The sequence below is a fragment of the Elgaria multicarinata genome, chromosome 4, assembly GCF_023053635.1.
Source record: "Elgaria multicarinata webbii isolate HBS135686 ecotype San Diego chromosome 4, rElgMul1.1.pri, whole genome shotgun sequence".
Classification (NCBI taxonomy): Eukaryota; Metazoa; Chordata; class Lepidosauria; order Squamata; family Anguidae; genus Elgaria; species Elgaria multicarinata.
Window position 1 is genome coordinate 21,407,847 of NC_086174.1, and position 23,653 is coordinate 21,431,499.

The window sequence follows — 23,653 nt, forward strand, 5'->3', positions numbered from 1 at the left end:
CTATGGCCATGGCTAGACCAGGCCTATATCCCAGGATCGTCCCTGTACATCCAAATGACACACAGGGGATACCAGGAGCAGGCAGGGATGACCCCTCCATTTGCATGGGATAATCCTTAGGTCTAGCTAAGGCCTATGTTTGGCTGAACGGGATTACAGCCCTCCATATGCTTTGGAACCAATTATGCAGGTTTCCCAATTGCATGGAGAGCTAGAACTGCATTCAGCCAAACATTGTGGAGTAGTGGTTAGAGTGTGGTACTGGAACTTTGGCGATCCAAGTTCTAGTCCCCACTTGGCCATGAAGTTCACTGGGTGACTTAGGCTGAGAGTCAGTGACTGGCCCAAAGTATCTTACAAGGTTGTTGTGAAGATAAAATGAAGAGGTTGAGGACTGTGTATGCTGCCTTGGGCTTCTTGGAGGAAAGGGGAGATATAAATGCAATAAATAAATAGAACATGGTTACAGCCTCTTTTCAGACCTCCATCAACATGGGGGAAGGGCATGTATCCCCATGATCAGTTTCTGAATGTCTGTATAGGGCTCCTCTCTAAGCCCAAAATAGTCCCTGCTTTTGGCCTCTGCCTTTCTGTGTTGTAGAGCAGAGGTGAGCAGAAGGTAGATCTCCAAATGTTTTGGACTTCAACTCCCAGAACCCTCTGCCAGCATTACCCACCCCTGTTATACAGAGCCTTTGAACAGCTGCCGTTTGGATCACACAGGGAGGGTTTGTGACGGCTAAAAGGCCACAACCTTTGCATACGTGCCCATGTACAGGACAATCTGTGAGTGGATTTTCTTGACTGGGTGCAGTCTTTCTTCTAATTTGAATTATCTGCATGACTACAAGACTGCTTGGCTTCAGCCATGCAAATTCACTTTTTCTCCTTCACTAGGGCTTTTGGCAAATCACTCATCACATTGCCTGAGGGATCTTAACCAAGAAAAAAAGTATATTAGTTGGTCATAATCTTATGAAGCCTTTCTCGCCTATTTTCCTTCCTTCTATTTTTCTGTACAGCTTCATGGTACTTATTCCCAATAGAACTAGAATTTGCAGTGTGGTCTGGCTTTAATGAATTGCAGGCTTTCTTTGGGATAATAACGAAAAGTGTACCTCATTCCTCTTCACTTCTCAAGTCTTAAGTTTCCGTTTTTCTCCAGAGCTTCACCTCCCTCATCTAAAAGACCTGCAGCTGCACTTTGTGTGCCTCCATTTGTGCTTCATCTGTTCTTAGTGAGAATCAGGCTTCCAAATATTCAGTCAGCTGGTTGCAAAAGCCTTTTCAATTGGTGGCTCTTGTTGACACAGCTCTTTTCATTGGTAAAACTTTGTGCATATATGATGCTGGTGATTGGTGGCGATGGGCTGTGAGATTGTGCACTGCCTCTCCCAGAGAGTTTCAGCTACTGGGCAGAATTAAATAATTAATTAATGGCATAGATGTAATACTGTCAGTTGCTTAACATATGTTAGATGGTTCTTGCTGTCATAGCTCAGATTCCCCTCACTGTGCTTAACTGTAATTGATAACAGTGGGATTGGTAGACCGTAGTTTCAAATCATGGTTTACGCATGAGCCATGGTTAGTTCTAATCCTGGTTAACATTGGTGCCAACAGAACCGTGTGCTGGGTGGAGCATGCTGGGAGCTGTAGGATGGTTTTCTGTCTAAACATGCATAGGATTGTGCCTGAAGAGAATTAACTTACTCCTAGCGAGTGTGCATAGAATTGCAGCCTAAACTGCCTTTCTCTACAGGTTCAGACTTAATGAACGTGTGTTCTGTTGTTGTTTGCACTTGTGTGATTATATTCCTGGTGTTTGAAGTCAGGTAGACTGGAGATACTGTCCTTTTATCTACATTCTTAAGACTTTGAGATGGAACTTTGGGATAATGTTAGGGTTAATGAGACTGGCTCCCCCATCCTTGTATATAACCTCCAAGAATTCCTGGGTTTGTTAGATATTAATAACATTTATATCCCACCGTCTATGGAATTCAAGGAAGTATACAAGATAGGCTTACAGCCAGGCTTTGACCAGAGTTGCTTAGCTTCATGAAGGTTGCCTTATCATGTGCTTTCAGACCGCAAGGAAAGAAGACTGGAGGAGTACAGAAAATCCAAAAGAATAATCTGAATCTCTTGTGTCAGTCTTCTGAATCAGGCAGCTGTGGCTATTTGAATTGCATTTTCTTTATATGTAGCTACACTTTCCATTAGGTATTCCCCTACAGAAGTAGTGGCTTGGAATTTTGGCTGGGTTCATGCATGTAGAGAGCATGCTCCCCTCCTGTTTGCATGCACATACAATTATGTATTTATTTATTTATTTATTACATTTTTATACCGCCCAATAGCCGAAGCTCTCTGGGTGGTTCACAAAAATTAAAACCATGAAGAGCATAAAAACAACCAACAATTTAAAAACACGAATACAAAATACAGTATAAAAAGCACAACCAGGATTAAAACCACACAGCAAAGATTGATATGGGTTAAAATATGGAATTAAAACAGCAAAGTTTAAATTAAAGATAAATTTCTTTAATAAAAAACAGAGAAAATAAAAAGGTCTTCAGCTGGCGACAAAAGGAGTACACTGTAGGCACCAAGTGAACCTCTCTGGGGAGCTCATTCCACAGCCGGGGTGCCACAGCAGAGAAAGCCCTCCTCCATGACACAGATGCTCCATGCAAGTGTCTAATTTGCATGAATCTTCTCTATTGTTTGAAAAGGAAGATCACATTAATTTGGTGTTTGTGCAGAACACAGATCTCTCTCTCTCTCTCTCTCTCTCTCTCTCTCTCTCTCTCTCTCTCTCTCTCACACACACACACACACACACACACACACACACACACACACCCCTACACCTATGTAGAGGTGGAAAGGGGACCATGTAGAGAATGAATCCCTGTTGTCTAATCTGAGTCTTTCAGATGAATTTGTTTTCTGTGTGCCCTATTAGGTGTCTTTGCTTTTTGAAATATTATTTGCAACACGATAGTAACAACAACAGACAAACAAACAAAGCAAAAAAGGGTTTGGTGGAATCACCATCTTTTTTGGCATCCCATATGGTAGACTTCACGATTAATAATTGGGGAAATAATAACATATTAATTCTATTCAGTCTTTGATACTCAAAACAGACTTGCCTTGGAAGGGAGTACAGTCATTCTTTCCCCTGACTACTTAAAATAAAGCGTTTATATTTTTGAAAGTAAATTTATGAAAGGCTAATTTTGGAACAATCCCGTATGTCTAAGATAAAAATCAGAGGCTGTTGTTAGAGTGCCTCTACAGGAATTGCGGGCACGAAACTGATTTCCTCCCGTCTTGTTATGTAGAGATGGAGAGGAAGTGCTGAGGTCTTATCGCAGTCCCATTAGGTGAGTTGGGCAAGGGCATGGCCAAACTACAGCAGCTGCTGCTCTCCTTCCCTTGCTTGGTCTCTGGAAATGTCAGCCTACAATCTCTATGCTAACCTTTGCTTGGCTTGAAAACTGAAGGGAAGTGTCTCATTGCATGTTAACAGTTTGGCATTAGGTGAGTTGCACCTCCTTCTGGGGGATGTTCAAGTGCTATACTTTGGTGTATTTCCCAATTGAAACAAATACCAGTTCAGTGATGTAAGAGAATACATTGTGCCTCTGGTGTTAACAGGGGGGGGGGAAGTCTTGTAATAGATTTACGTGTAATAGATTTACTGTGGTATCTGATATAGTGAGCTCTAGGCCATGAAACTTTATGCCACAATAAATCTGCTAGTCTTTATGGTGTCACAAAACACTCTTTGTGTTTGTTGTAATACAGTTATCCCTCTGAACCTGTCTTCGCAGGTTCCCTCGTGCATGTATGATGCACGTTTGTTGCATGTGTCCATGACATTTTCCAGTTTACATACGTAAACATCATATACCTTAGAAACGTAACATGGCCTATAGTATCTCAAAGTAATGTTTTCTAAATAAGTGTAGGGAAAAAACTGGCACGGTCATCTTACCCAGTTAGCCTCCTTGTTTCCCTTCAGCATGTAAGCCTTGGCCAAGGTTGAACGCAGTCAACATGTTAATATGTGCCTGCCATGCTTTATGTTACGTGGCTGCATTTCTTCTAATATATCTGCTTGCATATATTTATACCCAAACTGAACCAGTGGGTGTTTACACAGGTGGAGTCACTTGAGAATAATTTAGAGGTTCACTAGTTCATTAGCTCTGGCACAGATTGCCTATAGCTTTATTTAGGTTCTTGGCACAAACTACATCAAATCACTGGTTTCTCAGATAAATTATAGCTACCAGATTTCATCCTTTGGGAATCTCTAACATTTTGGGAGTCAACAATTTAGACAATGACACAATTATACTCCAAGAATACCATTCTGTTTTTGGCTTCTAGTTTTTTTTCCCTTTTGCGTGCGCTACCAGATCTCATAAATTATATACCATTTGTTTCTTGTAACAAACCTCATATTAAAGTTAGTGGCAGTGAATTAAGCAGTGTAGAAAAAGATTAAATATAGCGACAGTTGCTCTAGACCCACTGTTAAAGCCGCCCAAGCATTTACTTCTAGTTACCAGCATGCAGAAAACTGTGAGCCAGCCCCTGTAGGCAAGTGTGGTTAGTTTCTGACAGAGGCATGAGCTTTTCATGAATGTTCCTCTCTAGGGTTAGACTAGAAGGTGAAAGGATAAAATATCCCCATACAAAGTATGGGGGAATCAGTGTAGATTTGTTTGTAGGAAGGCTGAAAGCATGAGTCTATACAAACACTTACTCTGGTAGTCAAGGTAGTGCCTGAAAATTGTGGTGGGGAGTGGAAATAGAAAAGGGAGAAGGGCAAATAGTCCTATACATCCAAGAAGTTTCATTTAACTTGAATAGAATGTTCCACTTACACCCTGCATGATTACTAAGGCCTTAGCTAGACCTAAGGTTTATCCCGGGATCGTCCCTGCCTGCTCCCGGGATATCCTGTGTGTCATTTACATGAACAGGGATGACCCCGGGACAATCCTGGGATAAACCTTAGGTCTAGCGAAGGCCTAAGGACATTAACTCATGGACTAGATCTTAAATGCAGTTACTTGGAAGGTTTTGTTTAGGATTAAACTGTAGCACCGTTGGTTATATCCCACCTTTTGTACCAGGCCAAAGGTTATAATAATGTTTCTTATAAAAGAGAGGTGGGGAATGCTTGGCCATCCAGATGTTGTTGGACCACAGCTCCCATGACCCACCCCTGTTACAACAGAACACTCCTGAAATGGCCTGCAGCCAAGTGTCAATACCTATTTACATAAGGTAACATGAAACATGCACATTTTGACCTGGTTTGCACATGGGTTTTAAAAAACAATGGGTTGTCATTACTTGTGAACAGACATTTTATTTTTATTTTTTACTATTAATGCTGCTGTTAAGATGTTTGTTGTTCGATTAACTGCTGGGTTATTTAGCCTCCAAACAACCCAGTGGACTGGGTTTAGATGTCATACTCAAGAGCTGATTGCTGGTTGCTGATTAAAAGTAGAAGAGGAGAGTGTGCTGCATGCAGCCACTTTATGGTGTGTTTTTACAATTAATGCTCCTGTTAAGAGCAGTATTATGTAAATACTGAGTGCCTAAAATATACTATATACACTATCTTGGTAACCCTTATAAAAGTTCTTTGCAAGGTAGGCCAGTGTTATTACCCACCCCACATGTTACAAAACAAAAACATGGTGAATGTGTGAAAAGCAGAGATAATGGGTAAACCAAGGCCACCCCTGACTTGAGTTCATGGCTGAGCTAAAATAAAATCTGGGACCGCTAACTATGGTCCCTCCCCTATGTATGTAAACCATTTCTAAGACATACAGTTTGTACTGGGATATATGTTAACAACTAGATGCTTAAATTAAAAAGAATAAGAATAGGCTTGCCAAAGGAAAGGGGATACGGAGCAAAAGAGAGCACATTTTCTTGCATATTTTTCTCTTTTTTTCTCAAAGGCAAAATAGTGGTACTCATATATTTATGAACAAAGTCTAATATTCCCATTAATATTTACTGGCCTTGCAATTTAATTAAAATTGTGTCACGTGTGTCTGGAAATGTTTACCCACTTCCACATATAGTACTGTCTTAATACTATTCACCCAGGTAGGTCTTTGTACACATGGATCAGAGAAAAAATCTAAAAACACACATTTCAGGGTTTTAAAGTATTTTTAAAGAATTTAATAAAAAGCAGCTTTATGCCTACAACTCCCAGCATGCCTTGGGTGGGAGGCCAGACTTACTGGCCTTTGGCGGCCATTGTGATTCCTAAGGTCAGTCTCGAGCAATCAACCCAATTCCACATAAAAGAAAACAACTCTCCCACCCCGATCACGCCTTGGGTGGGAGGGAAGATTTATCAGGCCATCATCTGGAAGTGGCTCGCCATCCTGGGCCTAAAGGGAGAGCACCTGGAGAGAGAAAAGAAACTAATTTGTTTTAAAGTTACCTCACAGGCCTAGGACCAGACTAACTTGCAGGGTTGCCATGTGGGTAAGAGAGAAAAAAGAAATGGATTTAATTTGTTTAAAGGTTAACTCACAGGCTACTTTAAGATGATTACCTCGCAGACATATATCTTAGGGTGCCCGAGCAACGCCAGGTAGAAACTTGAAATTTGGCACACTGATAGCTCTGGCTGTACAATGTACCAGAAAAATCTAAAAACATGGAATTTTGGATTTAAAATATTTTTAAAGAATTTAATAAAAACCCAAGGCTTATGCCTACAACTCCCAGCATGCCCTGGGTGGAACACCCAAGAGTCTTCTCTTGCCACCAAACTATGACTCCTGGTCATGACCAGTACAAATTGCTATTATTCCTTCAGGACATTCTATAAATAAAATTTCTTAAGCAAGAGTTATTGAAAATTGCTTTATCCTCTATGTGGTTCCATAGCAGTGGCATATGCCACCAGCACCATAATGTGGTGGGTTGACCATTTAACTAAAAAAATTAAAAAGTCCAATGGTATGTCGTCAAAGCACAGGTATGTCAGATAAAAGGCCCAAGTCACCAGTGGCCTTGACCATCCTGGTTCTCTGCTAAAACCTTTTACATGCAGATATTAAATAGTAAATTATGCCAATAAAGTATTCTGTGTTCTGGCTGCTTTCCTTTTTTCATAATAATAGCTCCTGAGCACATGCATACAACAGTTCCCTGTGTCCACTGAGATCCGCTTCCCTACTATATGTTATTCAGATATCTGGGCAATGCTGGGACTGGGTATATTTTGAAATCATGTTCTTAGGTTTGCATCTTTTTTAGCTAGTAGTGTCCTGATTGTTTTTGAAGTTTAGATGGCTGCTTCGGCCAAGGCATGGTGGGAGGTGTAGGCATTTCAGGTAAAACAAAAAATGTGGTTTATCCTGAAGCTCTGATTTAAAATACAGTTCTTATTAACACAATTTTCCATTTATTCTAACAAAACAATTTACTAACTCAACCAAACTAAAAAAAACAACCAACCTAAAGATGAATAAGTTGCAGAGGAATTTATTATTTATCATATCAATGTTATATGATAAATAATAAATATGCCCAATATTAATATATATTATACTAGCTGATATATATTAATATTGGGCAGTATCCTATTTGGCACTACCATAGACCATTCTGGCTGCTTGTACTGCTATCTTAGCTGCCTGCAATGCAGGCATAACAGTGGCACTGTGTTGCGCTTTGCACTGATGTAGCTGATGCAGTTCCTTATCCTAAGCACTTGTGCGCCAGCGCAGCAATTCCTGGGGATGGCCTATAAATTTGCCAGACAGGAAAGCTTTGTGAATTAAAATAATCTCTCATTTCCTCTTACAGGGTTTCTTGGATTACCAAGCAGTAAACCATCAGATCATAATTCTGCGCCTGTTGCATTACATCGTCCGCCTCATATGGAGAATGCAGTGACTAATGCTTCAAGAGGCAGTTGGAATTGTGTACTTGTTTCCAGCAATAGCAACCATGAACAGTGTATCTGGGTGCAGTTAACAGGTCCTTCCTGTCTTTAAGGAACATCCAGCAAATTAAAAGGAGCTGGAGGACTCCGTGTCAGGCAGTGTTGACCCTTTTTGCTTTGAGAAAAGCAAGTTACAAATTCCGATGGATTTTTGGAAATGGACCACCTTTTTAAGAAGCAGAATTTCACATGAGAGTAGAGCTGACATCATTTTGTTGTTGTTGAAACTCTTTTTTTAAACTGTATAATATCAAGTTTTCAAGAAAATCATGTTTGGAAGCATGTAGGTTGCTCTTATATCTCGCAACAGAACTGACTGAGCCAGCTACTTTGTAAAGCTGCATTAGATTTTATACTAAGGAAGACTTACTGTACAGCTTTTTTAATATTCTCAAGCAGTGAGAGACCAGACTCTGGTAACAGGTCCTCCATTCATTCCAGATCAAGAGCACATAAATAAAAGAAGCTGGTGAAGGCAAAATGGAAAAGGTTTGAACTGGCACTTTTGGTTACTCCAAACAACAAACACACACAAAAAACCCAACAGCCTCATGTGCCACACCCATCTGCTCTGCAAGCATCATTTTGGATCTCTTGTTGTGCAAAGCTTCTGCTTCCTGCAACCCAGAGGGAGAAATCTTGAATTTGCTTGGAAAGTTAAGATTAAACTGTGAACATTTTAATGGTCCAAATAATGACACCAGGTTGCCTTCTACGATTTTCTTCCTATATTATTTGTATAGATAAACATGTATATTCTAGAACATATACTGAAGCGTGGGATGGGGGTGGGGGGCAATGTAGCAATAAGTCATTGCATGTGGGTGAAAGCAGTTCCTACACCTGTGCAATATTGCCCTGTGTTGTTACAACTGGGTCCTACTGCATAATTCCAGGCACTGTTTTGATCCTCACTTTGGTATTTTACTATTGTTTAAATCCAGTTTTGGTGTCTTTTTTTTTAAAAAAAAAAAGGGACTCTGGATTTTGTTATTGCTGCCTTTGTCCTTAAAGTGTATTGAGAGATGACCTAGCAACCATAATGTGGAATGTATAAAGACTACTGACTCGCTGCATGGGTTTGAGGTCAACAGCAGCACAGTATTCAAATTAATCAGAGGGTCAAAACTCCAAAAGACAAAAGTAGGATCAATATAGCTCCCTCATGTTTTGTGACTTTCTTAATCAGGGCTATTTGTAATGTGCTAAGGAAAGAACAGAATTCTGAACCAAGGTAATCCACTGCAAGCAGCTAAATTGTGCAACCTTAATCAATTGTGCAAATTAAGCAAATTGTTTCTGTAAGCCATAGGGGAGGGTAAGGATAGTGATTCTCAAGCTGTGGACTGGGGCACTGTAGTGTGCCAGGGGTGCGGCTGAAAAATAACCCACCGTGTTGCAACATGGATTCCCACTCTCTTACTCTGCCAATATATGGGAAATGACTGAGGGAAGGAGTTGCTAAATCTCTGATTCAGCCCATTACAAGAAGGATGCCAACCTATTTATTATCAGAACTGATTGAGAAAATAGATATGTAAAAGTGAAACATGGCTCTAATTTTAATCCAAGAAGGAAAATTGGCATTGTTCCCCAGTATCAAAATTGTGGGTTACACTGGAAAGGACCTAATCAACGTTCTGAAGCTCCCCATGGAAATCTTGCCCAGCTCTCCTTTGCCTGCTAAAATTTCATCAGACATTGCGAAGACACTTTCAGAATTATCCTTGCATCCAAAAGCGCTACAAATTTGCTTTCAAAAGAAGAGCTGAAATTCTCAGGATACTGAATTCTGCACCCTATACAAAACCGATAAAAGAATCAGGGCGTGTGAACAGCCCTAATCTTAAAAGCTAACCAAAAGACAAAAGAATCAAGAGTCCACTAAAGTAGCTAGTAGCCAGCATTTAGCACAGATGTGAATGTTGACTTCCTTTTTATTAAAGAAAGCTTTTGCTTCTGTGAAATCCCTCATCACACTTCCTGATTTATTAATAATATAGATACTGTCTACTCAGAGGTCCCACTGAATTAAGTAGTGCTTACTCCCAAGTAAGTGGGCATAGAATTGCAGCCTAAACTGTTTCAGTCTTTGCCCGTTGAGATGTCAATAATAGTAGTAAAACTTTTTTTAAAAAACAAAAACTTAATAGGTGATGCATTTGAAGAAAAACCAAATCCGGAAGTGACAATTTTATAGGAAGAAAACCAAACAAACAAATTAACCTGTGCTGCACCACATTATGGTAAAGTGGTTCATGTATGGATTTGAATTCAATTTTTACTTTGCCATGGGAGGTAACTGTAAGATGAGCTTTCTGGAAGTGTGTATTTGTTTTAAAAGTCCTGTATTTGTAAGTGTCCCTTATTCTGCTCTCCCCCACATAATTTTATCTGGCCATTGATTAGTTACATGTAATGGTGCAGAGACTTTGCATGAAGTAGTGGTTCAGTTCGATCTTACTTGAAGCATGTTTCCAAATGCTACGCCACTTATTTCTGGTTTCACCTGTGCCACTGAAAATGTCGTGACTGCTTTCAAAAAGTTGCACTCTCTGTTGAGCTGTGTTGAAGCCATTCGAAGTGCTATTATATAATCTAGAGTTTTGTCAACTCCAACTCTACATTCTCTCTGAATTGTACCATATATGCTAGACTCCACTGTCTGCTTGGGATACATGGTTATTTCACCTAGCGTAGGAGCATCATTGTTCTATAGAGGTTCAGAAGACCAGCAGATCAGAATACATGTTAACTTGTGCCTAGCTGCCCGATAGATGAGATCGGGAGAACACTGTCAGCACTGGGAGAAGGAAAGGGACTATTATAATGAATCCCCTAGTGGTTCATTCCCAGCTGATAGTGCTGATTGACTGGCACTGCATGCATACTTCCCAGCTGATAATGGGAACTGCACAAACATCCCCAAGTTTTGGATCCAAAGCCATTCCCAACTGCTGCACATGGGACCTCTTCTTGTCCTTGTTATTCCAGATTCAACATGGAAAGCATATACAGAAGTTTCTTTCTTCCTTTCTTTGTATGTGTAGCTCTTGATAGATCAGGCTGTTCAGCTGGAGGCAAAAATGGTTGCAAGGCTAACAAGGACATGCTGTTGGCAGCTTGTAGGTACATTATTTTCTCCTTTGCTACCCTTTGGTCAACAGTTTTATGTTTAAATTTGTTTTGTTCCTTTAATCCCAAGCAAAAATTTCAGCATCACTGATAGGAATTTGGCCTGTATTATTGCATGTTACCCACAAAAGGCTGGTTTATTGAAAAAGGCAAGGAAATGGATTTCAACATCTAGCATTGTGCTGCTTAAAGTGATACTGTGCAATAGGGACTTTTCATGGGATTCATAAAGCCAGAGAAACATAAAGACGTCCTTTCTGTTCCAGCTTTAGCAAAGTTGATACACAGCATTTGAACACAAACCCACTTTTCCTGGTTGGGAGGTTGCCAGTAATCTTGTCTGTACAACATAGGAATTTAGGCATCCCATATTTCAATTTGACCATGTTTTCAGTGGGAATGATTAGAAGTCTTGTTTAGAGGCCCAATTCTAAAATCTTATCTGGGACTAGAAATTATCTTCCGCAATTCACCAAAGCACATTTTAGAGTGTAATCTTTTCTCGTGCTTTTTTATTCAAAGCACTCTAGTTTTAATTCCTTTTAATATAAAATCCTCCTATAGTCATATGATTAGTGGTTGGGATCCAGGGATCCTATGCATGCACCTAAAGTAGGAGGACTCCCCTGTTCTTTGCTGCTCCTTAAGAGTGGCTTTTTAGGGTGGGAGGGCTTAGAGAATTAAGGAGCTGCTGTGGGAAGGGGCCACCGGTGCATAAGCAGCAGCTTAAGTGCGGCCCTTTGGACCCCATCCAACCTTTTCTCTCCACTTTGTTATAAGGCTCGGCTGGCCCAGTGCCTTGAGATGTGTACACATTCATATGTGTTAACTGCTAGCATGGGAGTGCAATTAGCTTGCTGCCATGGCTTCAGGCAAATTTATTATAAGCCTAATAAATATTTTTAAAATTCTGTGAATTATAACATAAACAGTAAATGACAAGATATTGGCACTGTGTGGCCCAAACCCAAGCTCTCTTGTTTTTCAAGAAATCTCTACCAGACATTCTATATAAATATATACTCTATATCTATATACCTATCTTAAAATGCTAGATCAAACAAGACCCATTTGGTTTTTCATAGTTCAGTGCAGGTTTTGTGCCTTGACAACCCCACTGTGTCCACAGTAGACTTGTGGGTTTTTAAAAATTGTTTGTGTCAATTAACATAACTAACCTTTTTGTCTAGTAGAGGCATTTTTAAAACTTTTCTAGAAATCCCTTTAAAAAAAAAAGAAGTAGAAAGAAATCCTGCCAAAACATTTTATGAAGAATTTTCTTTGGTTGTGGAGAAACCAGATTCAAATTTGTTCCTAGAGAAATTGCATCTACGAAGACTTCTTCTGCTTTCTTTCTTTTTTTTCTTTCAATGACTGTAAATATTTGAGTATTTATTAGGTTAGAGCAATTGTTCTCATCTGAGCCAAATGTCACCTGTGTGCAATGTTCCCTCTCTTCTTACTATGTCATGTAAGATTTTTTTTGTATAGAAGCAAATTTCTCTTGTAGAATTGACCTTGTTAAATACTGTAGATTCCTTTTTTCTTTGTAATTAATGCACTCTACTGTTCCATAATGCTGTAACTTGTAGAAATGTATATTTATTTCCTGCTTATTTAAGTCCTTGTAAAGTCTTTTTTTCTTTGAATTTTACTTCGTATATATGGAAATAGTGATTGATCAGTTTAGAGCACTGTCTACTACTTTCAGATAGTTGATGCTATTTTAGGTATCGCTTAAAACCCCTTGGTTTTCTACCCCTCTCTCTTGCCACCTGTTCAAATATGAAGCGAAGGCAGGGATGGGGATTCAGATGTGTGATTGGGGAAGAATTGCACATACTCAAGGGTCCAGCATCTCATTTGTAACTTTTATTATGAATTTGTTCCAAATACATTTGTGGAGACTTAAGGTGGCTTACAAAGAAATTTTTACTTAAGGCAACATGCAGTGCTCTGAGCTAGTCAGTCTTTAAAAAAATGATTAATGTGTCCTGAGAACTCACATGCACACACCATGTGTATACAGAGAACTCGGCTGGCCTCAGCATCCCATCTCAGAAGTAGATTTATGTAGAGAATACATTAGATGCCAATTTTCACAACCTTATTGGTGCTTCCTGTTACTTCCTTAAACCGTGCTTGCATTAAGGGTTGTTAAGACCTCATCCCTTGACCTCAGTTTACGTAGCACAGAATATGGCTGTTACCTCATGAACAAGAAGTACCTGCAGTTTACTGAAGAACTACTAAATTTTTAGGGGAAGAGTGAAATTTTGCACCCTGGTTTAAAGACCACTAGTTACTGTATGGCAGCACCTCGTCATCAGGTACAAACATCTATGTAGCACTGATCTTGTACTGATTAATCACTAATGTGTTTGATAGAACCCAGCATATGTAGCATTTTTATTGCAGTTTCCCTGGCTTACTTGTGTTTTGCACTGATGAAATTGGACAGGGTAATTGCCACTTTACTTGTGCAATACTGCTGTAAATAACTGCAGATCTTTTTTTAAGATGCAATCTTTTATGTTCTTAATAATGAATTTTATATGAATAAAACTTTCAACTATTCATTGTGTACTTTATTTCTCTTATTTAAAGCAGATCTTTTTACAAGGTTTCTTTTCTTTTTTTACAATTACACATCCATGTTTAAACACACAAAGGTATGAACTGGACTTGAATATTTGGTTGTTGTATTTGCATAGAAGTTTTAAGTTAGCATACACCTCTTAAAATGTGCATAATCAAAGAATTGTTAAGATGAATCATTCAACTATCAGGTCAGTTTCCCAATGCCACCTCTAATACATCTAGATTTAGGCACATGCAATGGGCTGATAGAAGCAAACTTCCCAGCACCTCCTCCCATGGCAGCCCTCCCCTCACCTGAGGGTGAGAGGGCAGAATCCCCCACCACCACCAAACAACAACAACCAGACAGGCACCTTCTGTGAGCAGAGCCCTTTCTTTCATCCACAGAATGCAGAGCCTGGATCCAATCCCTACTATTCAGCTATTGTTGGAACCTCCTATACAGCAGGGCAACTAAAGCAATCACAACGTCAGAGCGTCTTCCATCAGAGAAAAGGGTAACATCATACAAGTTCTTTTTAGTGTTAGGGTGAAAAGTTGATTTAAATTGGAACCTGAACAAGGATTACAAAATTATGAATGCTGTGGAAAGACTGGGTAGAGAGATTTTTTTTCCTCCCTGTCCAATAATATTAGAACTTGTATTTTAATTTTTAATTTGCAATTATAACAAAACAAAAAAGGAGACGGGGGGGGGGAATAACAACTGAAAAAAGTAAATGACCAAAAAAAATATCTTCACAGTCCCCATTCAACACCATTAATAGAAAATAATACTAGAGGTGTAAGGGCCATCCAATTAATTTGTTTAGCCGTGGGGTTGGGACAAAACAAAGGAAGTACTTTTTCCACAGAGAGCATAAATAACAAGGCTGCCTAGATGGTGCCAGGTAGCCACCGTGGTTAAAGAAATCCCACCCTTTCTTTGCTGCGGGGTGGCAGTGGCTAATCCTGATGCAAAGAAAGTGGGATTTCCAGTAGCCATTCGGCCCATCTCCTGCCCTCTGCCTGGGTGGATGGTGACCACTTGGGTCACCATCCCCCCCTGGAATGCCTTTGCTGCGACGCCAGAGCGAGGTTAGACAGTGGAGATGCCATATTCGCCTCGGTCTGGCGAAAAAGTAGGGGAAGGTCCCCAACTTTTTAAACTCGCAGCTTTGCAGGAAAGCCCTGCAATGGCTGCATGGTGGCTGTTGTGTCATATAGCCGGCGCAGTGCCACCACGGGGCTTTCGGAGCATTTACGCGGCTCCAAGGAATGCACTAGCACGAGAGATGTCATCCACTAGCTCAAGACAGCTTTAAAAAGACACTGGACAAATTAATGGAGGGTAGGTTTATTAACAGCTATTAACATGATACCTTAATGGAAACTGCCAGAAGAAATATGCTTGCTGTTAGTAGATGCCAGAGGCAAACAATAGGGACTGGTTCTCATCTTAACAGCCTGCTTGTGAGTTTTCCAGAGGCATGGACTGGCCACTTGTGTTAAAAAATAGTGAGCCAAATGGACTTTTGGGCTGATACAGCAGGCTTCTGCTTATGTTTTTAATATCTAAGATCTGAAAGTGTCTCCAATGAAGTCACTGTATTAATAATTACAATCAGAGCGGGGAACCGCAAACATTTCACACTTTCCATTTAAGCCTCATTTGTTTAATACATTCATATCCTGTCTATTCCACTTAACTGAAGTGCTTGGTGTTTTGTTTTGTTTTAACAATAAACAATTTATTACAATTCTAATAATGGTAAAATCATTTATCAAGGCTTTTATTATAAATACATCCTTGAAACCTAACCGAATACATCCTAACCACTAAGATCCCTGTGCTCATAGTACAGCTTGAAATTTCCTGATATTAATATAAAAGGACTCTTTTGAAAAATAAGGCAGGTATAGCCACAACCATGCTAAAGAGAAGGAGGAAACAAAGGGCAGGGATGTGGGTTGGATCCAGAATTACCCATGCTTAGAACTGACCCATTGACATTAATGGGATGTAAGTTATTACTACCTTAAATCCTATTGATTTCAATGGACTACTCTTAAGTATGACTACATCTGGAGCCAAGTGCATGTCTATGATACATAAAGTCACAGACGCATCGGATGTTTTCATAGGATTCTTCTTTTAAGAAAATAGGAACAGCCACCAAGGGTCCATCTAGTCTAGCATTCTGTTCATACAGGAAACCCACAAGCAGGACATGAATGCAACAGTATCCTCCTGCCCAAGTTCCTCAGCAACTGTTGTAAACCGGCATATTGCTTCTGATACTAGCAGTAGCAAACAGCCATCAGGACTAGTAGACACTGATAGCCTTATCATCCATGAATTGGTCCAATCCCCCTTTAATACCATCCAAAGTGGTGGTCGTCAATACATCTTGTGGAATGAATTCCACACTTCCACTAGGAACTGTATGAAGAAGTTCTTCCTTTTATCTGTCCATCAATCAGCTTCAAGGGATGACCCCACGTTCTAGTATTATGAGGGAGAAAAATGTCTCCCTATCCACTTTCTCTACACCATGCATAATTTTGTACACATCTATCATGTCTCCCCTTACTCACCTTTCTTCTAAGCTAAACAATCCCAGTTGTAACCTTTCCATGTAAAGGAGTTGCTCCAGCCCTTTGGTCATTTTTAGTTGCTCTTTTCTGCACTTTTTCCAACTCTACAAAATCCTTTTTTAGGTACGGTGACCAGAACTGTATTCTAAGTGTGGTCTCACCATAGATTTGAATAAGGGGAGTATGACCTTGGCAGTATGATATTGGCAGATTTATTCTTTTCCTAATTATGCCTAACATGGAATTTTCCTTTTTCACAGCAGGGTTGACATCTACATTGTGCTGTCCACCAGAATCCCAAGACCTCTTTCTTGGTCAGTCACTGCTAGGTCACATCCCATCATTTTATATGTGAAGTTGGGATATTTTTTGGTCCAATGTAAATCACTTTACACTTTCTTAAATTGAACCTCACTGCAATTTAGCTACACATTCTCCCAGTTTGGAGAGATCCTTTTGGAGGTCCTCACAATCCCCATCAATGGCTACTAGTCCAGATGGCTATGTACTACCTCCAGTATCAGAGGCAGTAAGCCTATGTACATTGGTTGCTGGGGAACATGGTTGGGAGGATTGTTGCACTGTGTCCTGCGTGTGGGTCCCTAGTCAACAGCTGGTTGGCCACTGTGTGAACAGAGTGCTGGACTAGATAGACCCTTGGTCTGATCCAGCATGGCTCTTCTTATGTTCTTAACATGCTACAGTATTGAAAGGGTGGAGAAGGCCCACATCCAGTAACAGACTAATGCATGTAGAACCATGTAAGTTACCCCATTGGATTCCCGTACACTCACAACATCCTTCTCCCTGGGGAACTGCAAGCGCAAGAGCAGACATGTTGATGCCTGTGGCATTCAACATTTTCTAGACCAGGGTGGAAGAAAACAGCCTTTCACATGATTATTGGGGAGCAAGAAGAAAGAATTTTCTCATATTCCAGAAATAGACCACAGTGTCCTAATACTTCTATAAATGGATTAGTAGCAACTCTTACCTCTTCTGCATTAGAACTAAATACCAAGATAATTCTCAAGAGTAGTCCAGCTCAATGGAATCCAAACATGGGAGAATCAGCAACCAGGGGGAAAGCTTTCAGAATGCTGCCAGAGCCTGAAACAGATATGAAAGAGTTTAATTATGTTGTGACCACATCCAGTTTTGCAGTGTCTTGAGATCCTCTCATCTTCTTGCCTGCTTCATCTAAATTGAGTGCCGATTATGCTGTCCAGGTTGTTTAGATACATGTAGCTTGACTGTTGAATATAACTTGAAATGAATGCTTCTTACATAGATGACTACTAGCTATCCTGAGCAAGCAAGCCCCTTCATTTGTTTTGGTTACCAATAGTTTTTCATGTTTGAGGGATTTATCGGAAAGACCAACGTTCAGTAAAGAAACCTCTGGATAATTAGGAGCTCTAGTCTCAAGTAATGTTATTTTGATCTGCAGAGAGCTTCGGCTATTGGGCGGTATAGAAATGAAATGAAATGAAATAAATAAATCAGTACCGATGTAAACAAAAGGTTCATTATCACTCCATAAACAGAGGAATTGTTAATAATGCAAATTGCAGGGATTGTAAAGAGCTCTAAAAGGCCCTCTCCAAACTGGAGGAATGGCCATTAAAACGGCAAATGCTGTTTAATGTAAAAGTGATGCATCTTGGGGCAAAAAAAATCTCAACTTCACATATATGTTGAGGGGATCAGATGACTGACGAGGGAAGAGATCTTGGGGTTGTGTGGACAGCTTGATGAAAATATTGACCCAGTGTGTGGCAGCTGTAAAAAAAAATAAAAAATGGCACATTCCATGTTGAACATAATAAAGGAATTGAAAATAAAGTAGCCAGTTGGAATACTGTACACAGTTCTAGACATCACACCTCAGAAAGGCTATTGCAGAGTTGGAAAATGTGGAGCAAAAGAACAACTAAAATGCTCAAAGAGCTTTAGCAATTGTTGAATGAGGTTACAATGTCTAAGACTGTTTAGGTTACAAAAATGAGGTTGATGAGACACGATAAGAGGTGTACAAAATTATGCTTGGTGTGGAGAAATCAGATAATAGTAGAATATGGGATCATCCAATATAGGATCATCAGAACAAATAAAAGGAAGAAATTCTTCACACAGCACAGAGTTAAACTATGGAATTTGCTACCACAAGATGTGGTGATGGCCACCAACTTGGATAGCTTTAAAAGAGGATTAGCAAACTCATGGAGGAGAAGGTTATCAATGGCTACTAGTCCGGATGGTTATACACTGCCTCCAGATTCAGAGGCGGTATGTCTCAGTTATACCAATTGCTGGGGAACATGGGTAGAGGAGTGCTGTTGCAGTTATGCTTTACTTGTGGACTTTGCACAAGCAGCTGGTTAGGGATGTCCGTCACCAGGAAATGCAGCCCTTTTGGGGGGTTGCTGATTTCTGCAGCTCTCCAACTTGGCATGCAATGCAAGCCGAGCCACAGGTTTCTTCACAAAATCTGGGAACTGTTTCGTTGATGTTGTTTTAATGCGTAAATAGCAATATGTGCTAACAACAACAACAACAAAACCCCACATCATCATCATTATTATTATTATTATTATTATTATTATTATTAGTATTATTATTATTATTATTTATATATCACCATCAATGTACATGGTGCTGTACAGAGTAAAACAGTAAATAGCAAGACCCTGCCGCATAGGCTTACATTCTAATAAAACCATAATAAAACAATAAGGAGGGGAAGAGAAAGCAAACAGGCACAGGGTAGGGTAAACAGGCACTGGGTAGGGTAAAAATGCAGGTTGCTTACCTGTAACTGTAGTTCTTCGAGTGGTCATCTATGCATTCACACATATGGGCTTTGCGCCTGCGCAGAGACCAGACCGGAACCTACTATAGCTGAGTGGAACGTTTTTGGCGGGAACCCCTCCCCCCACGCTACCGCGCATGTCCATGGGGTTCCCGCCCTTACCTCAGTTTACAGGAGTCCGACATTGTGCCCCCATAAACATGAGTGTAAATAAAGTAAAGTACATTCCACAAAAACACTGTGTCATTTATAAGTCTCACACCACCAAGTGGGGATGGTGGGTGGGTTGTGTGAATGCATAGATGACCACTCGAAGAACTACAGTTACAGGTAAGCAACCTGCATTTCTTCTTCGTGGTCTCTATGCATCACACATATGGGCGAGTAGCAAGCTGACATACCTTTGGAGGTGGGTTGGTGCATCATCTGAAGATCTCTGAAAGCACTGTCCTCCCAAATGAGCAGTCCTGCCTCGCACGGGTGTCCAAACTGTAGTGCTTGACAAACGTGGATGGAGTGGACCACGTTGCGGCTCTACAGACGTCTGCCAAGGGAACACCTCTGGTGAAGGCCACCGATGTTGAAACAGCTCTGGTGGAATGAGCCGTCACAGGTTTCACTAACTCTAATTTAGAAATAGAGTAGGCCAATTCTATTGTCTCCACTATCCAGCGTGACAACCGCTGGCAAGAGACAGGGAGTCCCTTAGAAGGCTCCCCATAACAAATAAACAATTGCTTTGTTTTCCTTAAAGTCTCTGTTCTGTCTTTGTAAAAAGCAAGAGCCCTTCTTACATCGAGAGTGTGCAAGGAAGACTCAAGAGGTGTAGTTGGATTAGGGAAGAAGGCAGGCAAAGTAATATGCTGGGACAGATGAAAAGTAGACACTACCTTAGGTAGGAAGGCTGGATCTGTGCGTAGCACAACCTTATCCTTATGAAAGATAGTGTATGGGACATCTATCCTAAGAGCTCTAAGCTCACTTGCCCGTCTTGCCGATGTAATGGCTACTAGAAAGACAGTCTTTAAAGTAAGTAGCCTAAGGTCTGTCGACGCCATAGGCTCGAAGGGTTTGCGTGTCAGTGCTTGCAGCACAACTGACAGGCTCCATGGAGGTACAATACTTTTCACAGTTGGTATTGTGTTCTTAAGCCCTCTCAAAAATTTCTTAGTTGTTGGGTGGGTAAAGGGTGTAAACCCATCTATGCCTTGGTGAAAAGATGTAATTGCAGCTAGGTGCACTCTGATGGATGTAAGCTTAAGTCCCTGCTGAAAAAGCATCAGTAAATAATTGAGGATAAAGGCTAAGTGGCAAGATTCTGGTGTTTGATCTTGTTCTGAAGCAAAGTTCCGAAATCTTTGCCACTTTGCTGCATAAGTTTTCCTTGTGGAAGGCTTTAGTGCTGCCAATATAATGTGGTCCACAGTCAAAGTTCTAGTTCCAGAGGAGGAGTGGTTGTTATCCTCCATGCAGTCATCTTGAGGGTCGACAGATCTGCGTGTCGAACCCTGCCCTGGTGTCGAGACAGTAGCTTCGGTGTCGACGGGAGCCTGATGTAATCCCCTCTCGATAGCCGAAGGGCGTGAGCGAACCACGTCTGTCGAGGCCACCACGGAGTGATGAGGATGCAATTGGAGTTGTCCATCTGGATCTTGGCTATCACCCTTGTCAATAGTGGGAAGGGAGGAAACATGTACAGGAGATTTCCTCTCCAAGTCCTGGTGAAAGCGTCTCCTAAAGATTGCTCTCCTCTTCCTGCCCTGCTGCAATACTTGGCACAAATTGTGTTGTCTTCGGTAGCGAAGACATCGACAACAGGACGGCCCCAGTACCGAAAAAGGCTCTCCCGCACTTCGACATCGAGCTCCCACTCGTGGTCGACATGGAAAGACCTGCTGAGAGAGTCCGCAACGACGTTTTCCTTGTCGGCTACATGGATCGCAGTCAGGTAAGTCCTTCTCTTTATGCACCAGTTCCATATTCTGAGTGCAGAACGGTTCAGGGGGTGTGATCTTGTTCCACCCTGTCTGTTGATGTATGCCACCACTGTAGTATTGTCCGTTGCGATCAAGACATTTCGGCCCTCGATCATCTGTGCAAATGCTTTTACTGCATTTTCTACTGCCAGGAGTTCGAGATGGTTGATGTGATGCTCCCTCTGTGATCGAGGCCAACGACCCTGAGAGGTTAAAGAGCTGCAATGGGCTCCCCATCCTTCTAAAGATGCATCCGTCGTGATCGTTACCGAAGGCGCGTCTTGTTGGAATGGAACGCCTTCGAGAAGAGTCGACATCGAGAACCACCATCTCAGGGATGCCCTCACTTGCTTCGGTATCGAAAGGTAAGTCCGTCGAGCATTGTGCCTGAGATCGAAAGTCCTCAAAAACCAGGCCTGCAAGATCCTCATTCTGAGTCTTGCAAATCTGATGACTGCCGTAGTAGCTGCCATCAATCCTAACAGTCTCTGAATTGTCCATGCCGAAACCTTTCGGCGGCTCTCGGTATCGATGGCTAACTGCTGTAAGGTGTTCGCCCTGGTTGACGGTAAGTATGCCCTCCCGTCTCGAGAGGATAGGGTTACCCCTATGAAGTCCAATCTCTGCTGTGGAGTCAAAATGGACTTTTCGTGGTTGACCCACAGCCCCAACGAGTCCAACAGGTTGAGGGTGGTTAATATGTCTAACTGGAGCGCCTCGCTGTTGTCCGCTACGAGGAGCCAATCGTCCAGGTATGGATAAACGTAAATGCCTTTCTGCCTTAGGTGGGCGCATACCACCGCCATAACCTTCGTGAAGACCCTCGGCGCCGTAGCCAATCCGAACGGAAGAACGGTGAACTGGTACTGGGACGCACCGATCGAAAACCGAAGGTAAGCTTGATGCGACTTCCTGATGGAAATGTGGAAGTACGCATCCTTCAGATCCACCACTGCGAACCAAACTCCTTTTTGTAGAAGCTGCAGAATAGAAGTAACCGTTGTCATACGGAACTTCCTCGGGGTGATGAACTTGTTCAGTTGTCTTAAGTCCATGATCGGTCGAAGACCTCCATCTTTCTTCGGGACCGTGAAGTAACGAGAGAAAAATCCCTGATTGAGTTCCTCTGCAGGTACGGGAGAGATGGCTCCCTTCGATAGTAAGGTCTGTACCTCGAGCAGCAGAGGAGGGGATGGAGCCGTTACTTTCACGCCGGAAAAAGGAGGGAGGGCATCGAGCTCGATGGCATAGCCCGAGTTGATGATAGTGAGCACCCAGGAGTCTGTTGTAATTGACTCCCATTGATGGTACTGGGGTGCTAAGCGGTTCGCAAAAGGGAGTGGATCTGGAGCTAAAGAGTCAAACCCGCTGTTTCTTGCTGAAGTCGGGTTGCCTCTTGTCTTGTTGGTATCTGCCCTGGTAAGGCCTCTTCCTCTGCAGCTGTTGTTGTTGCTGCCGAGGTTGAGGCTGGTATTGGGGCCGATGCTGTTGCTGTTGCATCGGAGGTCTCCATTTCCTCGAACGGTATTGAGGCTGAGAGGGAAGAGTAAACCCCATCTTCTTGGCTGTTGTTCTAGCCTTGTAGATGGAGTCCAGCGTCTCATCAGTCTTACTGTTAAATAGACCTTCCCCATCAAAAGGCATATTTTCTATCCTGGACTTAGTCTCATTAGTTAAATTTGAAGATCTGAGCCAGGCGTGTCTTCTTAACGATATGGCCCCCATCATTGATTTTGAATGACAGTCCACCTGATGTCGAGCAGTGGACAATTGTTGTCGAGCGATTCCAGTAGCTTCATTCTGAAGAACTCTTGCTACCTCTCTTTTATCCTCTGGGAGGTGATCACACAAGTTACCTATCTTTTCCCAAAGGAAAAGTTGATAACGGGCCATAGTCGCCTCATATGCTGATGCTCTGATACCTAAGGAGGATGAAGAGTAGACTCTTCTACCAGTAATGTCCAGCTTTCTGCCTTCTCTGTCAACCGGAGCAGAATGTGCTTTCTGGGACTGGCCCTGTGCTGACTCAACTACTATTGAGTTCGGCTTAGGGTGCTGAACTAAAAATTGTGCACCGTCCTCTTGGACTTTATACAGAGTTTCCAGGCGTTTCGATGTTGCCTGGGTCGACGTCGGCGTCTTCCAAGTTAACTGCGCTGCCTGCTTTAGCGCGTGCGGGAGAGGGATCGCTATCCTCTGGTTCGTGGTAGTCTGGAACACATCGTAGATACGATCTACTACAGCCTCATTAGCTTCCTGGGTCTCTATCCCCAATGCTCTGGACATTCGCAGGATATGGTCCGAGAACCTAACCATGTCGTCTGAGGGGGAGGAAGGGTCTCTATCTTGGACCTCATCCTCCGGTGACGGAAGAGAAGGAGCGGCCGACACACCCGATTCCGAGTCCGAAGGATAATGTTCCTCGGGTGACGATACGGTGATTAATCGTAAATCATCCGTTGATACCGCAGGAATCGCCACAGTCGACGCCGACGGTTGTTGTCGAGGTGTCGATACCGATGATCTTTGAGG

General features: G+C 41.8%; 1 protein-coding gene across 2 annotated transcripts in view; it reads left to right on the forward strand.

Annotated features, from left to right (window-relative positions):
• Positions 1–13,732, forward strand: part of BCL2L11 (BCL2 like 11) — a 38,364-nt gene extending 24,632 nt beyond the window's left edge. For both annotated transcript variants that reach the window (XM_063123916.1, XM_063123917.1), the window contains exon 4: positions 7,882–13,732. In XM_063123916.1, coding sequence (XP_062979986.1) covers positions 7,882–7,971 — 90 coding nt within the window. In that variant the 3' untranslated portion in view covers positions 7,972–13,732. The remainder of the gene's footprint in view (positions 1–7,881) is intronic.
• The last annotated feature ends 9,921 nt before the right edge of the window (positions 13,733–23,653 follow it).